Here is a 17,409-nt window from a genome sequence, read left to right on the forward strand (position 1 = left end):
CTGGGGATGCAAGTTGGAGGAACATGGGAGAAAATACAGCTAGATGGACCATTGTTTTGACTCAGTATAAGACAAAATTCCTGTGTTTGCACTCATGCATGGGGAGTGGATCCTAGCTGTTACGTTTTAGTTTTGTTTCCTGTTAACATAACTCTTCTTACTAAAAATATTGATGGCATCCACAATAGTTCTTGTATCTTCCTCAGAAGAAAACTGTGGACCAAATTTATAAAAAGGGAGAAATTCAATTAATGGGAGATAATTATTTTGAAGAGGTACTAATCTGCTTGTGGCCGATTCACCCAATGTACAAAGCCAGGAAATGCCAGATGAATATAATCCTAATACTTACAATGAGACATGCTTCCTTTATTCTGTACTGCAGTGTACATTTAAACATTGTTTTGAAATTATTTTGTATTTTATGTTTGTTTCTTAAAATTTAGTACATATTCCAGATGGCTTGACTATCTGGCTGCAATGGAAAATAAAGTTTAGATTTTTCCCAAGTAGTCAGCTAGTCAGTCTTATATCTACCTTCTGGCACATGTAAGAGCAAAAGAGGGAACAACCCACCAGCAGCCCCTAACTTGACCCCAGAGATTGAGCATATTATCCCTCTCCTCGCTCTCTTCCATGTTATAATGCCTGTCTTCCTGCTTGGAACCTGCATTGTTGTGTCATTGCCACACACCTATGACTCCACAAGGTGGGAGGGAGGGAGAGAGAAAGAGAGAGCCAGACAGACCCTGGTAATTTCTTATAGGAAAATAGTGTTTGGGCAACAAGCCCCAACAGTCCTCCAAGTACCCTTCTTTCCTTACAATGGAAACACCTAGCCAATCAGGAGACAGTTATTTGCTGCAACATGCATGCAGTAGTTCGTTCCAGACTCGTGCCCACAAGCAATCCACTGCAAGCACTTCAAAAGAGCCTCACCACCACCACCAATTTTATACTGATTGGTTCAAAACATTCTGAATGAATTTGTATTAGTCCAGGGACGCCAATCATATTGCTGTTGCTACAGTTCTCTTTCTGAGAGAGAGGAACCAACACACAACTTCAAAGAATGGGCAGGAAGCAACAGAAAGAGCAGACAAGTTGTGTTGGTTTTAAAGCAGGGCACAGGGAAGCAGAATAAGGTTATATGGTTTATGTTCTGCACTGGAGAGAAAATGCCTTCCTTTCTTGGAGTGTCACACAGAAAAGCTCTCCCTCCACCCCTTAGTCATGCTATTTCTGCCTCTTCCCAACCCCTAGCCTTGCTCCCTCTCCCCCTCCATGCACCACTTAAATTCTTTTGTGTTTGCCTGTTTGAGTAATGCGTATCTCTGTGTCAAGTGTGCTCGGCCTACAGTATTGTGATCTCTGGCTCCGCCTTCCCCCAGCTCCACCTGCTATTGGATACTCTGCTCTGCTGTGCCTTTCATCATTTCCTTCACCCCACCAGCCACCACTGTCGTCTTCTTCTATCAGAAGTGGGAAACAGATTTTTTTTTTTAAAGGCATGCATGACTATCTGCTGTTTGCCTTTTGTAACACACACACTCCAGATATTGCTTTTTGTTCACTCCCCATCGCCAGCAGAAAGGAGCAGTATTATTTTTAAGAGCAATTGACAGCTCGGCCTCAAGCATGCCTTAAGCATCCTGAAGTCAATCCCACTGAACAGTAGAGAGAGTCTGGAGCAGTGGCAGGAACAGCACAATCAACAGTTCACAATACAGGCAAGTCCCAACCAGGGCTCCCAGCACTCCAGACTGCCTGGAGCATCCAGAGACCTCGTTCAAGAATGCTTAATTTGAGACTGAGTAAAAGTTATTAATTAGAGGGTTGTTTGGAAATTTTGTTTTATGTGATTTTATTACTTTTTAAATCATGTAAACTGTCTTGGAAGGGTTATGCCCTGAAAGGTGGCTTAGACACATTTTAAATTAAATAATACATTTCAAAGGAGACACATTACTTTCCAGCAGATGTGCTTGGGACTGCAACTTTAGGGTCACTTGTGGGTATAACATTTAACATGAATGCAATTAAAATGCATATTTTTTTCTCATGCAAATAGTAGCCATGAAAGGTGGAGCAGGATTGTGACCACAGGGGATATGCTGTGGTCCTTACAAAAATTGCCCCCCTTGCATGCTGCTGGTATCCAGACCACAACAGGGAGAGAGAGGGTTAAATTCCACATCCACATAGGCATAGTCCTGCTCCCTGACAGCTACTATTTACATAGTTAAAAGTGCATATGAATGGTTAGGCCCATCTGATTAAGGTCTGCAGACAGAGTGGCATGCCTCAGCAACATTGTGGAACATTTTATCCTTTCCTCCCAGTTGTTGCCTTCTTCTATTTCTATTCCTCTCTTTGTGCCAAACTCAGTGTCTTAAAATTGAATAGAAAAGACTGACTTTGAATTGTGTGTGTGATATATTCACTAATAGGCAAAAAAACCTTTATGGTTTAAGAACATACCTGTAGCCAACAGATATTTCTATCAAACTTTAAAAAGCAGGGAAATTGGGCATCTATAGTGAACGCACCAGGGGAGCAGAAGACCTGACCTCCTCTCTGAGATATTGTACTGCACATTTGTAAAAATGTAAACACAATTTGGGTTGGTCTTTCACAGTCCAATCCACTTCCTGTATAGCTTGGAAGAATTTGGTAACATGTGCCTCTGAGCATAGGTATGTTCTTAAACCACAAGGGTTTATTGCCTATTAGTCTCTACTTTTGAATCTAAGAGGTAAGAAATGGGATCCTGCACAAGTTTGTTGAGAATGGATTGATCATTTGCATGCTTAATGAGTTCAGTGGGATTTACCCAGAGTCCTGGGAAGTCCAGTTTGTGAAGAGTGCTGAGAGTTGTTCGGAGACACCCTATTCCCCTCACACAGAGGAGGGAGAAGGAGGAGGGGGAGGGAGGGGAGGAGATTGGGTGGCTGAACACTGGGCAGAGGGAAAGCCCTTTCCTTTATAAAAGGAACAGTATCATTATTTTTCAGGGTTTGCCCCACCTTGTTATTCTACACCAAACAGGTGTAGTCTGCCACCCAAATTTGAACCAAAGCTGCCCCAGGCCACATCCACACCAGAACTTTATTCCACTTTAAACAGTCATGGCTTCCTCGAAAGAATCCTGGGAAGTCCAGTTTGTGAAGAGTGCTGAGAGTTGTTCAGAGACACCCTATTCCAATGCCGGGGCCCTTGGGCATCAGATTGCCCTAGGCCCCAGCATGTGCGCGCGTGCGTGTTCGCATTAGCGTGCATTGCATTTGTGTTCGCGCGCGTGTGTGTGCACCCCACCCCACCTACCTGTCTCCTGTCTCTTATTATTGCCCTTAACCAAGATGGCAGCCACGGTTTCCCTAAGGGGATGAAGCCTCCACTGCCATCTTTGTTGATGGCATGCATGCGTGCTATGCGTGCGCATCTCTTCCATCAACTAAGATGGCGGCAGGGGCTTCAGTACCTTAGGGAAACTGCGGCCACCTTCTTTGTTAAGGGCAACGGTAAAAGACAGCAGACAGGTAAGTAGGGAGACGTGGGGGGCCCATGGATCACAGAAGGGGAGCGGAGGGGCGGCTGAGGGGCCCCCTGTAGCTCCAGGGGCCGTCGGGCCAGTGCCCAACCTGGCTGCCCTTTAGAACCGGCCCTGACTCTGGCCACTGCAGCTCTGTCGGAGGAATAGGAGTCTCCTAACAACTGGCAGATTCCTTCACAAACTACACTTCTCAGAATTCTTTGGGAGAAGCCATGACTATTTAAAATGGAATAAATATCTGGTGTGGGTGTGGCCCCCTGATTAGCCAAGCCAAATAACTGTTAGTCTGGCTTTTGGAACACTGACAGTTTCTTCTTATTGAGTATGCCTGAGCTATCATAGACTCCAATGTTAAATGTCTTAAATTAATTAAAAATCAGCCATGCGTTTTTTAAACTTTTAAACTGCAGACGTTTTAAAACTTTAAAACTTCCCTTCTTGCCCTCATATGATATATAGCTTGAATTGTCCTCATAATTTAGCCGAATTTTAGAAAACAATGTTTTGATCAAGAGGGCTGAAATTGCCTAACATTTCTTTTTGTCTTTTTAGATGAGGAATACCAAACGGAAAAAGTGACGTTGGAAATAGCATCTGTTAACATTAGGAGCCTATCATCAAATTCGGGCCTCATACAACAGGTAAACAGAACACTGTTAAACTAGTGTGTTAGAAGCTTAAGACTTCATGTTTAGTCGTGGTAGCTATCAAAGGGAGTTTTGTTTTGGTCTGGTATTCAAAAGTTAATATCGGGAGGGGGATGAGGCATCACCATGGGAAAGCCCTCCCCGTCTTCTCTCAATCATTCTTGCTCACCATCCATCTCGATTCTGAAAGTGGGTACATCCAGAGAGGGTCTCCAATTAAGATCAGGTGGTCAAGTTCATGTGGGAGCAAGTAGTTCTCAAAGAAACCTAATACCACTCCATTCAAGGCTTTACAGGTCAAAATCAGCAATTGGGCCTGGAAAAGAATTGACAGCCAGTGAAATTCTTTAAGCACTGCATGATGTAATTCCTAATATTCTACTTAACAGCCTTGTGGCTGCATTCTGGCCCTGATGAAGGTTCTAAGCAGTCTTCATAGTGAATTGACTTTCCTCATATGTGATCCAGTTATGAGTACAGCTGACCTACTGGAGTATTTAACCTGGTGCTCAGTTTACCTACATAAGCATCATGTGGACAAGGCTGGATAATAAATGTAAAAAGGGAAGGAGTTCCAACCCTGGCTGCTGAGATAAATCCTTCAGTCAGACTAGGAAGGATATACCAGTGAAGTAACTGGGCTCCCATTTCAATGTCCTTTGATGCACAGCTGCCAAGTAAGTAAGGAGGTGAGACTTTTCCAGAGGAATTCTTTACATTAGGGATGGGAACTTGTGGCCCTCTAAATGTTGTTGGACTCCCAACTCCTATCATCTACAGCCAGCATAATTAATGGTCAGGGTTAATGGGAGTTGGAGTCTGACAACATCTAGAAGGCCACATGTTACCAGTCTCTGCTGTACCCCAATTGTGCTGGGAATCTGCCACCATGATGCTCGTAGATTAGCTGTCATATCCTTCATGTGTTCAGCCTGGGATGGGAGGGGAAAACAAATAACGGAGAAAATCCCCAAGTGGTGTGAAATGGCAGACATGTCCTAGCATCCCTGCAAACACTGCCAAAGCCCATCAGTTAGGGTTGCTGTAGTAGTGGATTTCCTTCATGGGCAGGAGATGACCTCTGAGGTCATTTTCAACTCTGTGATTCAGTTGGGGACTGTGACACCCATATGCCACCATATACAGAGAGAGTCAGTGGACTCATGATGACAAGGAAACCACTCACAACACCCACACAATAGTGCCCCCCTCACCCCCCCATCCCCAGTGGATCAGGCAGTGGTTGTCCCACTACTGCCAGTTCCCAGGTCTCCCTGCAGGCAAGGGTTCAAGTCCCCTCATGCTCCTCACAGCCATCCTTTTGGAGCACAATTGACAAAGGAAAGGAGAAGAGAGCCTGCCTACACACAGCAGCAGCCACATAGCTCCCTGGGCAGGTGGCCTGCAGAGAGCGCACCCAGCCCTCCTTAGAGAAGGGTTCAAGACCTATCCAGGGAGGGAAAGACTCTTCTGACAAGCAACCAAGGGGAGGATCCAGGCCATGCAACAAAGGTAGCTACAGGAACACACTCTGATAGCAGCAGACTCCAGTGGTTCACCGCACAGGACAGAGGTCTGGGAAGAAGGAAAGGGGAGTTTGAGCCCCCCCCCCAGAGGGAAGAGGAGAAGATGCCCCCATTCATCTTTGTCTTGTTTGTCTTAAGCCAGTCATGTCAGGTGCAAAAAGTGGGTGAGCTCCATGGAGCAGTTCTCTAACCACTCAGCCACAACAGCAGATAGGAATAACACACATTATGGGACATTATTCTCCCCCACTCTCTGCACCTCCTCAAGACTCATTCATGCACACCATGGACAAAGGGACTGCAAGAGGAACCTTGGCCTGGTATGTTTTATATACAAGGGGGTTCCAGGTTTTAAATCAGGTTACAGCCCCACACTAGGAAAGGTGCCCTCCACTCAAGCACAGCAGAGCCAATTAGCAGAAGTGTTGTATGGACCAATAGCCTGGCTCCTATGTGAACCAGCTTGCCAGCCCTTTTGTCCTGCCCCTCCTGGCAAATCTACCCTGTGACCAATCCAGCCCCCTGCTATGTTGCTAAATAGGCCAGATCTGCTAGACGGCAAGCCAGCTCTTTTAGTGGCGGCGGGAATACTACAAGCAGTTCAGTTCAGGCAAGAGACTGTGTTCATCTCTAGTCAATTGCTTAGCGATCTAAGATGATAGGAGAATGCGATTCATAAATATTATGAATAAATAATAGCTGCAAGGGTGGAAAGGAGATCTCGAGACAATTGCGGCAGTTACACTTCCCAGCATGGTTGTCTCCTTGCCAGCGTTTTCCCCTTGTGAGCTGTAAGTGTGCAACATGGGGCCAGAGAGATATAGCCCATGCCATGCACCCTGTCATCTGAGAAATGGGCTTCTCTGTCTGAGGCTTACATTTATTTTATTTATTTATTTATTTATTTAAGCTTATATACCGCCCGACTAGCAACAGCTCTCTGGGCGGTGAACATTAAAAATACAATAAAAATAACACAAAACTGTACACAAAACTGTACAGTCTAAAATCAAAATATAATAATTTAGAATTAACAGGAATTAAAATGCCTCAGAGAAGAGAAAGGTTTTAACCTGGCGCCGAAAAGATGATAGTGTCGGCGCCAGGCGCACCTCCTCAGGAAGACCATTCCATAGTTCGGGGGCCACCACTGAGAAGGCCCTAGATCTTGTCACCACTCTCCGGGCTTCCCTATGAGTCGGAACCCGGAGGAGGACCTTCGTAGTAGACCGTAGTGTACGGGCCGGTTCATATCGGGAGAGGCGTTCCGACAGATATCGTGGTCCCGCGCCGTATAAGGCTTTATAGGTAAGTACCAACACTTTGAATCTGGCCCGGAAGCATATTGGAAGCCAGTGCAAACGGGCTAGCACAGGTGTTATATGCTCAGACCGCTTAGTTCTTGTTAGCAGTCTGGCCGCCGCATTTTGCACTAGCTGTAGCTTCCGAACCGTCTTCAAAGGTAGCCCTACGTAAAGCGCATTGCAGTAGTCCAGACGCGAGGTTACCATAGCATGTACCACTGATGAGAGGTCCTCCTTACTCAGATAGGGACGTAGCTGGGCTACCAACCAAAGTTGGTAGAACGCATTCCGGGCCACCGAGGCTACATGAGCCTCAAGTGTGAGGGAAGAGTCTAAGATGACTCCCAGACTACGCACCTGTTCCTTTAGGGGGAGTGTAACCCCATCCAGGACAGGGTATATATCCACCATCCGATCAGAGAAACCATCCACCAACAGCATCTCAGTCTTGTCAGGATTGAGTCTCAGTTTGTTAGTTGTCATCCAGTCCATTGTCGCAGCCAGGCAACGGTTCAGCACGTCGACTGCCTCACCTGAAGAAGATGTAAAGGAGAAGTAGAGCTGCGTGTCATCAGCATACTGATGACTCACTCCAAAACTCCTGCCCCCAGTGGCTTCATATAAATGTTAAAAAGCATGGGAGACAGAACCGAACCCTGCGGGACCCCACATTGGAGAACCCACGGTGTCGAGCAATGTTCCCCAAGCACTATCTTCTGGAGACGACCCGCTAAGTAGGAGCGGAACCACTGCCAAGCAGTGCCTCCAACTCCCAATTCCGCAAGCCTCTCCAGAAGGATACCATGGTCGATGGTATCAAAAGCCGCTGAGAGGTCAAGGAGAATCAACAGAGTTACACTCCCTCTGTCTCTCTCCCGACATAGGTCATCAAACAGGGCGACCAAGGCAGTCTCAGTGCCAAAACCAGACCTGAACCCCGATTGAAATGGATCTAGATAATCGGTTTCATCCAATAGCGCCTGGAGCTGGTCAGCAACCACACGTTCCAGGATCTTGCCCAGGAACGGAACATTGGCTACTGGTCTGTAGCTGCTGACATCCTCTGGGTCCAAGGAAGGTTTTTTCAGGAGTGGTCGTACTGCCGCCTCTTTCAGACAGCCAGGGACCACTCCCTCTCGTAAAGAGGCATTAATCACTTCCTTGGCCCAGCCAACTGTTCCTTCCTTGCTAGTTTTAATTAGCCAAGAGGGGCAAGGATCCAGTACCAAAGTGGTCGCACGAACCTGTCCAAGCACCTTGTCCACGTCCTCGAACTGAACCAACTGAAACTCATCCGAATGTAGGGCTGCCTTCAGACAGCAGTTTGTTCTGTTTTCCTGATGCTACCTGATAATTTCCAGATTTTAAACATCTTTCACATAAAAGTAACTTCTGGAAATCTAGTGGAAGTTTAGCAATCATTTCCATGTTAATTGCTTCCACAAAAAAATCTGTTGCAACCCCATTAACCCAGAAAATAGCGGGAGTAAAGTGACGAAATTTGGGGTGATTTACCGGCATACAGTTCTATCCTGCAGTTTTCATGGCAAAATCACAGAGGAACAGAAGTGTGCATGTGCAGAAAATGGGGGGGGGAGTAGCGACAAGTCCAATTATGTTCACTGTTGTGTCACACCATGCCCACTTGTGTTAATGAAATTTAGCGGAACATGGCGGTATATTGGTCAAAAAGCCACAGTTCCATAACATATTATGTTAAAAGAATGTTGGAAATTGGGACAGAAGTGCTACCATTATAATCAGTAAAATTAACACAATAAACCCCATGCCTGAATGCAGCCTACGTGTGGTGCTATTAGATACTAGGTTATGCCATATCCTATGCTCTTTTACGTCAATGTGGGTGGGGTGCTTATCAATGCATAGAAATCTCCCACCTCTCATTGATGTCAATGGGAGGGAAATTCTTTGCATCAGGTATACAGTGATCTGTGAATGGGGGCGTGGGTGCAGTTTGGAGGAGCACAGGATTTGGTGCGAGTGTGCCTCTCTATGACTCCACCCCATTTTGGCTGTTTTGCCCATGTACTTTCATTGGCAGAGTTTTCTAGTGGCTTTCCTGGGTGGTTCCACTGTTATATTTTGTTGTGCTGATGTGTATCTCACATTCTGCCTATGCAGCAGTGCTTCCCCCAAATCCTACAGCCCCTCAGCTAGTAGACCTTGAGTACAGGACTGTACACTTGGTCAAACAATGCATCATATTAAACTGGAATTCTGGCTTCAGATAATTTTTTTAAAAGCAGTGAAATATATTTCTCCATATAAGTGTTTCCGTGTACTTAGATTTGTAGAAGCCAAGTTTTGCCTTAAGGGTGTACTGGTTTTTCTCATCTTCCATCATATGCAAGGCAAATTTGTAGTTCTGTCTGGTCTTGCAATTTGTTAATAGGCAATGAAAAGGATCATGTTAGATGGCAATATTGTAATAGCTAGTTAGTACTTTTAGAAGTATAAATGTACACTGAATAGTGTGTACCAAAATGGACAGAATCATATCTGAGGCTATTTTGGAAGTAATTGCATGTGAAAAGTCTTTATTAAATTATATATTTTAAAGCCTGAATGGCCAGCATTATAGCATGGGTGCCACAAATGGCATAGGCAGAGGAGTTTGTGGCATGCCTTGACAGGAACAGGAGAGCTCCTGCCTACTACTCCAGCACTGAACGTTAACCTGCTCTTCCCGGCTCAGGATGGGAGCTGCATATTTGTTGCACCAGCACCACACTATAGCAGCAATATCTCATACTGTTGTCTAGTTATACATTTTACAAAAAAGGGGGGCACTGGGGGTTTAGAGATAACTAAAAAAAAGATATTTTGCAAAAATGGGTGTTGTAATAGAAAACCACGCAAAGCCAAATTTTAGCCCCTTTTTACAATTTGCTCTGAAATGTCAATCCAGCACACAGTATAGTGATTTTATCCTGCTTTAGGTCTGTTCTTCCTGTACAGTGTTCTCGTTGATATGATTCAAAGACTCTGGAAGGTCAATTCCATTTGAAGATAAAGAGATTAATTTGGGATGCCATAATTTTTCAGCAAGGTTGAACAGAATGAGCCAATGATGCATAGGACTTTGGAAAACAAAGGGGAGAATCCCACTATACTTTGCTGGGGGTTGCCATTCCCTTTCACATGGGCAACTCCTCCTCCTTTAAAATAAGGTTTCATCTGGGGTGTATTCCTCTGTTACAAGATTGATATGTTGTTACCTTCTTTTGGCACAATGGGGAGTGTCTATTATTTAGTCCCTGAGTCCTTTCTCTCAAGGGACAGTTGCCCTGTGTGGAACTTTCCAAAGGCATGTAACTGCTGGTGGAAAACATATTGCTGGACTAAACAGACTGTTGGCTTGATCCAGCAGGGTGGTCCTTATGTCTTTTGCAAAGAAGTGATTGCTGTAGGAGACTTTTCCAGGCCTTAAGAGTTTTCAGACAATCTTCAGAAAGACTGTCTAGAACTGTTACACATGTTACACACAGCATTCTAGCCTATAAGTAGGACCTGCAACAAAATGTTGCATGGGGAGTGGTCCTGTTCACTGTTCCAGTAAAGCTGCCATGCCCTTCTCCAGGATACTTCTAAGAAAAACCTACTGGATCAGGCCAATGGCTCATCTAGTCTAGCATCCTGTTCTCACAGTGGCCAGCCAGTTACTCATGGGAAGCCCACAAGCAGGACCTGAGTTCAAGAGCACTCTCCCCTCCTGCAGTTCCCAGCAACTAGTATTTGGAAGCATACCACCTCCAACTCTGGAGGCAGAGCATAGCCATCATGGCTAGTCGCCATTGATAGCCTTATCCTCCATTAATTTGTCTACTCTTTTAAAGCCATCCAAGCTGGTGGCCATCACAGCCTCTTGTGGGAGAAAATACTCCATTCCATTCTCCTTCCCACCCAGGTTTCTGTTTTTTGCTCTCACAACAGTCAGTTAGCATTTGACGGCCACTGAACGTGTTCAGTTGCCATTGAGCTGAACTTAGAATTTGTCCTAAATACTACTGCTAGTCTTAGGATTTCCCTGAATCTGCTGATACTTCTTCCTTGGGCATGGGTGGTGCTGTTTTGGCTTCATAAGTAATGGCACTCACACTTGAACATTGGAAACAAAGGGAATTATATTGCAGTGCTGACTCTATGCTGCACTTCTGGCTCTCTTAACTTGTGGCATTGTCCTTTCTCTCTCTTCCTTTCTGTCCATCCCCTTTCATCAAGGGCCAATATTTCCAATCTAAAAGTTGCATTATTGGTCATGTTGCCACCAATTACTGTTCTCTTTGTTCTGGGGAAACGTCTGCTGGGGCCTGAGGCAGTGGCAGGGAACACACGCTGTTGCTTCCTGACTTGCTTTTTAAAATATATCTAAAACTTTAGGAAAACTGAGGAAAAAAACACAGTATCAACAATAGTAAATGTTCTCCCCCTGCCCAGCACCAATCCCAAAACAGAGATATCAGCTGAGCAACATTTCCAAGGATTTCAGTGACAAGTTCTTAGCTGAATAGCATATGCAGTTTATGCACTTCTGACATTATAAATAAATGAATGTAACCCAGGAAAAGAGAAGGCCAATGAGGAGAAAGCCCCCTGTCTGCAATTGTCTCGTTAACAGACATTTTACCAGATATAGGAATAACTGTTTCCAAATCAGTATCACAGAGGCACTAAGAATGGAGCAGGAAACACGGAATTTAAACTGTTCCACTTGAGATAAAGGTGTGTGGATTTCTGCCTGCCCCTTTCCCCAATTCTGATTATCCCCAGAAGACAGATTAGATGTTGTGTGCATAGCTGCCATAACCATAGCCTCCTCTTCTCCCAGGCATTTTAGCATTTGTTTTAAATTGTATTTTAAAAGTGTTTTAAAAGATGTGTTTTTAAATTTGTATATTTGTTTTTAATGTTTTTAGTTATTGTAAACTGCCCAGAGAGCTTCGGCTATGGGGCGGTATATAAATACAATAAATAAATAAATAAATAAATAAAATACCACATAAATTACCTGTGTAGCTTATTTGGAATGGATTTACCGATGCAGTTAAGTGTAGGTGGGTAAGGGTGTCTGGTTACAACACATTATATAATGACATAGTTTACCTGTATTTGCATGCACAGCTTATGATCTGCTCCAGAGTGTTCTGTGATACTCTTGGGTGAATGACGCTATATAAAAGGCAACTGTTATCTTCCTGAAAATACCTAAAGGGAAAACCCCTCTTTGCTTTCATCTTTAATAAAAGCAGTGGGGGTGGGGGAGGAGTGCTTTGTTTTGGGCTTTTTGCCTTTTGGTAGCAGCACAAGCAGCTCCTGCCAATTTTTCACATCTCTTGACCTCATCACAGTCTGTTCTTCTTGGCCCCTAGAATTGGGTACCTCCCTTTTGTGCTAATTACTCTTGAGAAACTGATCTTGTCCATAGCATTTAAAGCGTTCATAAAATTGTTCATTCCACTCAGTTGTCTTTTTGTTTGTAAAACTTTAGCTAGTTATGTACCTTTCTAGATTCAGCCTTCAGAGGTTGATAAATTCAAGTTCCTTTCCTTTGAATGTGACTTTAATGCAAAGTTACCTTTTTGCTCGTAGCCAGAAGAAGATGATGACAGCCAAAGTAGTACTGGTGATTCACCCACAGGTAATGTAGCACCCATTGCCAAATGTTTTTAGTGCCTCTATTGAATTTTGGACTGTCAGAAACAAAGAGAATTATTTTTATTAAGTTGATTGTCAAAAATATATACTTTCATTTTACACAGTTGTACTCTATTATAGCATAGTTTCTCAGGTTAGACTTAACAAAATATTTGTTGGCTGCACGTAATCCTGTAAAGAGGATACATGCAGAAAACTGGTACTGAAATCACTTGATTAGATAACACAGTCAAACTATGAAATATGTTTCCAAAAGAGGTTGTGATGACCACCAACTTGGAAGGTTTTAAAAGAAGAATAGAGAAATTGATGAAGGATAAGGCTATCAATTGCTACTAGCCACAATGGCTATGTTCTCCCTCCACTGTTGGAGGCAGGATGCCTTTGAATACCAGTTGCTGGGAATTGCCGGTGGGGAGAGTGCTTTTATACTCAGGTCCTTCTTTTCAGCTACTGATAGGCATCTGGTTGGCCACTATGAGAATAGGATGTTGGACTAGATGGGCCTTTGGCCTGACCCAGCAGGCTTTTCTTATGTTCTTATGTTAATTTGTATGGGGCTGAATCCATGAGCAGGAATCCAGGACTTTGCTCTGTCATCTTTAACTGGAGAAGTTACAAGGTTATTCATTCTGATACAACTTTTATTACCAGCATGTGCTTACAGGACTAGTTCAAAAAGAAAACCATGTGATCATCAAGCAATTCAGTGTAATCAGCGCTCTGTTGGATTCAGGTAGTCATTGCTCAGTGGTAGAGCACATGCTTGGTGTACATGATGTCCAGAATTTAGTCCTTGACATCTCCAGTTAAAAAGATCTCAAGATAGGAATCTGAGATCTTGGAAATCCACTACCAGTGAGAATGAGCAATGCTGATGTAGATGGAGTAATGATCTCAGTATAAGGCAGCTTCAAATGCCCACATGTTTTCTGTGTTCTTTCTGTATTGCACATTATTCTTCAGCATTACAAGGATTGTCCCAAGTCAAATGTAATGATCTTGGTCTGATAAGCAATGGCTTAATATCCAGAATGTGGTTCTATATGTTGATTTGAAGGGAGCGCTTAAATTATTTTCTTGGTTCTGATGGCATGAGAAAGAACCAAGAAAGCTTTGTTGAATCCAGACATGGGATAGAAATGGAGGGAGCACATGGGTAATTCCCAATATGATAAACTATAGTTATTAAACTGGGGATCATTGCAGCTGAACCAAGCTATTGAGTTGTATGTGCCACAAAACTAAGGAATAACTCCTCCTTAACTGTAATTCTAGCTCTGAAGAAATTATGTACAGAAAATGGCACCTGCTCCTTATGTTTGTCTTGCCAACCAACCATCAGTGACTTGCTCAATGATGAGGACTTGTTGTATATGATGAGGATAAAATTGGATCCATCCCACCCTACTGTGAAAAATTGGAGAAACTTTGCAAGCAAATGGGGAATGACCTACGACGAATTGTGCTTCCTGGAACAGAAACAACAGAGTCCCACCTTGGAGTTTTTGCTACGGAATAGTGACAGAACTGTGGAGCAGCTGATTGATCTTTGTAAATTATATCAAAGAGCTGATATTGAGAAAATGCTGCTGAAGTGGGTGGAAAAAGAATGGCCAAAAAGAGGGCATGGAACCTATCAGAACAATTTATAGATGAAAGAAAATGGCCGATTCACACAATTTCTATGGTAGAAAATTGAGAAAGTAACAGAACTTGGTTCAATTTGCCAGGTGTTTATGTGTGTAGCTTTCCTTTGTTAGTGAAAGGAAACATGTTCATTTTTACAGCATAAAATGTTCACTATATCTGTGTACCTAGTCTTTGTAATGACAGGGATGATTTTTAAATACGAATCAGTTCAATGCCTTTTGTAGTTAACTTTAGATCTGCTGAGTGCTGTTCATAGGTTTTTTCCCCCAAGCAGCAAGAGAAAAATTACAACCACCAAACATTATTTAGGGCTAGCTGCACAGTTCCTTCCATCTAACAAACGTTGGACTTTCTTCTGTTCCCATTTCCACTGAGAGAGGAATTAAAGTGAGAGAGGAACAGTACTCAACTGCCAGGGCCTATGCCACCCTTTCCCAGATTGCCTCCTTTCACCACAAAGAGGAGAAAGCAAACCAGAACACAATTGGGATATCCCCATATAATTTCACCAAGCCTGACCACTCTAGTGGTGAGATAAGATAGATGTGAACAGTTCCGAAATAAGGCATGTATGTCTGAGTAACCCAACCTAGAAGCACCCAGGGCTGGCACCAGCGTTTGGCATTGTTGGGCTTCGACCAAGAGCCCACCTCAGCCCTGTCAACCTCCAGAGCCCCATGAGCCCTGCCACTGCTACCCTCCTTGCTGTTGCCTGTTCACCAGTTCTCTCTGAATGAGCTAGCAGAGTCAGGAGTGAGGAGGAGGACCAATACCATCCACTCAACTCTCCCTCTCGTTATGATGTGTATTGGACCCAGAGGGGCAGGGCAAATTAATGGCAATGGCAACAGCAATGGGAAGGATGTGGGGCTTCTGAAGGCATCTTGCCAGGAGTCCCTCAAAACCTGGAACAGACAGTGAGAGTACTTAATGCTCTTGCCTTACGTTTGTGTCAATACAGCTTCAGCTGCACTGCTGCAGTTAAAGGTCCTGGATTGAGTGACACAGAAAATTGTGTCAGCTTCCCTTTGCTGTTGCTTTTAAAAGCTGCAATCAGCCAAGACATTCCCTTGACTTAAGGTTGGCTCCCCCCGCCCCATCTTCTGAGTATTCAATGTCATTCATATCTTTCAAGTTCTGACATGCTTAATGAAAATAAACCCTGAATATTTTATGTTTGGAACACTCCATGTTTCAAATAGCTTGCTGTTTAGATACTCTGCTCTGATAAATTAATTTAGGGCAAGCATTATAAACAACAAAGTCATTAAATAAATTTGTGTTAAATAAAGAAACACCTTTAGGGTGCACAATCCTGTACCGTTTGTAAATTTAAAAAATCATATATTTAGTTCACAGAGAATTATCACGAGCTCATACTTCTTGATTGTTTCAGACTATTTAACTTTGCTAGTCTCTCTGGTTTAGATCTCTTAGCTGCTTTCAATTAAAGTGGTTAGATCTCAAATATGGCAATATATTAAAATATTTTTGGAGTGATTACATTAATTGGAATTGCTCATTCCCTGTGGCAAGTAGAAGATTTGTTTCAACTTGTTTTCAGAGACAGTGAGAATTAGTGTTAGAGCAGGCTGTTACAAAGCACTTACCTCTACAATATTATCATAACAATTATGAGAGATCTATTAGTAAACTTTACTAAATGATACTATTGAAATATTCTTAGAAATTAACTTTCAGATTAATTACAGTTGATCAGCAGAGCGAATATGCATTGGTTTATATAGCATGACACAATGGAGGGCAGAGGGCCAACTCAGAGGTAAAAGCCCAGACACTTTGAGTACATTACAGTTCATTACATTTGCGAAGGGAAACACAGTATATGGGGGGGGGGAATTGTTTGATATATATGTGAATGGAAAAAAGGATCATTCGTTATACATAGGAATCAGACAAGAAAAAACATAGGATCAAGTCTTTTAAAGAATAAAGGGCCAAAACCAGGCTATTGTTTTTTAAAATGTTGAGTTATAGCCCTAAGCATGCATGCTTAGAAGCAACTCTTATTGAATTCAGTGGGACTTACTTCCAAGTAAGTATGCTTTTGATTTGAAACATAGTTTTCAGAAATGGTGAGCTCTTGAAAATTCTTTTGAATATCTGTCGGAGTCGGTGCTTCCAAAAGGAAAAATATTTATTGAAGAGTTCAACTTTGATGCTGTTCTGCTAATTCAGTCGCACTTCATTGTAATACAGTGTTGCAGATCGAGCAAGTTAGGATGAAATGTTGATTGAAACCCAAGCCACCAGAGTATTACTTCTATTACTGTGTTTATTACATAATAATAATATGTTGAACTTTAAAAAATTGCTAGATTTTCTTACTGTAATGGATCTGTGTTCACAAAGTCTCATCTGTATGTATCACCAGTTTTTGTTATATGTTTGTTATATACCTTGCAATCCACTGTTAGTAGAAAAAAACAAATCCTGTTTTTTATTAGATTTTCACTGAGTGCATTGCTGCTTCTTTTCTGAACTACTGTTGGTATAATTATATAAGGGAAACATGTCTTTCAAAAGACTCTATGAACTGAAGATGTGTAAACCCTAGACTACAGCCTTAGTTTAGGGCACACCGTGGCTTATATAATGAAAACCTTAGGGTGGCCATATGCCCTACTTTACAGAAGACAGATCTCTATTTAAAGGGCTGTTGTCTGTGCTCTACCCAGTCCACATCCAGTTAAAAGATAAATAACTAGTAGAAGAGAGAGCAGGTGCCTTGAAGTTGCCCATCAACAGCTAGCATCTGGACAGCAGACTGAGCAGGTACACAGTTCACCCAGTCAGTCTTCCCCACTAAGGTGAGATATATTGCCTTTCTATTTAAATTATAGTTACAGTAGTTCTAAATTTGCATCTAGACATAAATCAGCATAACTGGCTAGCCTAGAAGACCTCAGAGCACCCTGTGTGCACAAGCCTCCCATTAATTGCTGTGAGAGAGAACATTTGATTGATCTTGGAAGTCTTACCCTTCCTGTCATTATCAATAGAGGGCTTTTGCATTCACAGATCAATTC

At 43.0% G+C, this 17,409-nt stretch overlaps 1 protein-coding gene across 8 annotated transcripts in view; it reads left to right on the forward strand.

Annotated features, from left to right (window-relative positions):
- The window catches only part of EDARADD (EDAR associated via death domain), a 22,347-nt gene extending 5,513 nt beyond the window's left edge, over positions 1-16,834 (forward strand). For all 8 annotated transcript variants that reach the window (XM_061624557.1, XM_061624562.1, XM_061624558.1 and 5 more), the window contains 3 exons: positions 4,106-4,194; positions 12,641-12,689; positions 13,985-16,834. In XM_061624557.1, the coding sequence (XP_061480541.1) occupies positions 4,106-4,194; positions 12,641-12,689; positions 13,985-14,361 (515 nt within the window). In that variant the 3' untranslated portion in view covers positions 14,362-16,834. The remainder of the gene's footprint in view (positions 1-4,105; positions 4,195-12,640; positions 12,690-13,984) is intronic.
- The last annotated feature ends 575 nt before the right edge of the window (positions 16,835-17,409 follow it).

This window comes from Rhineura floridana, chromosome 4 (assembly GCF_030035675.1).
Source record: "Rhineura floridana isolate rRhiFlo1 chromosome 4, rRhiFlo1.hap2, whole genome shotgun sequence".
NCBI lineage: Eukaryota > Metazoa > Chordata > Lepidosauria > Squamata > Rhineuridae > Rhineura > Rhineura floridana.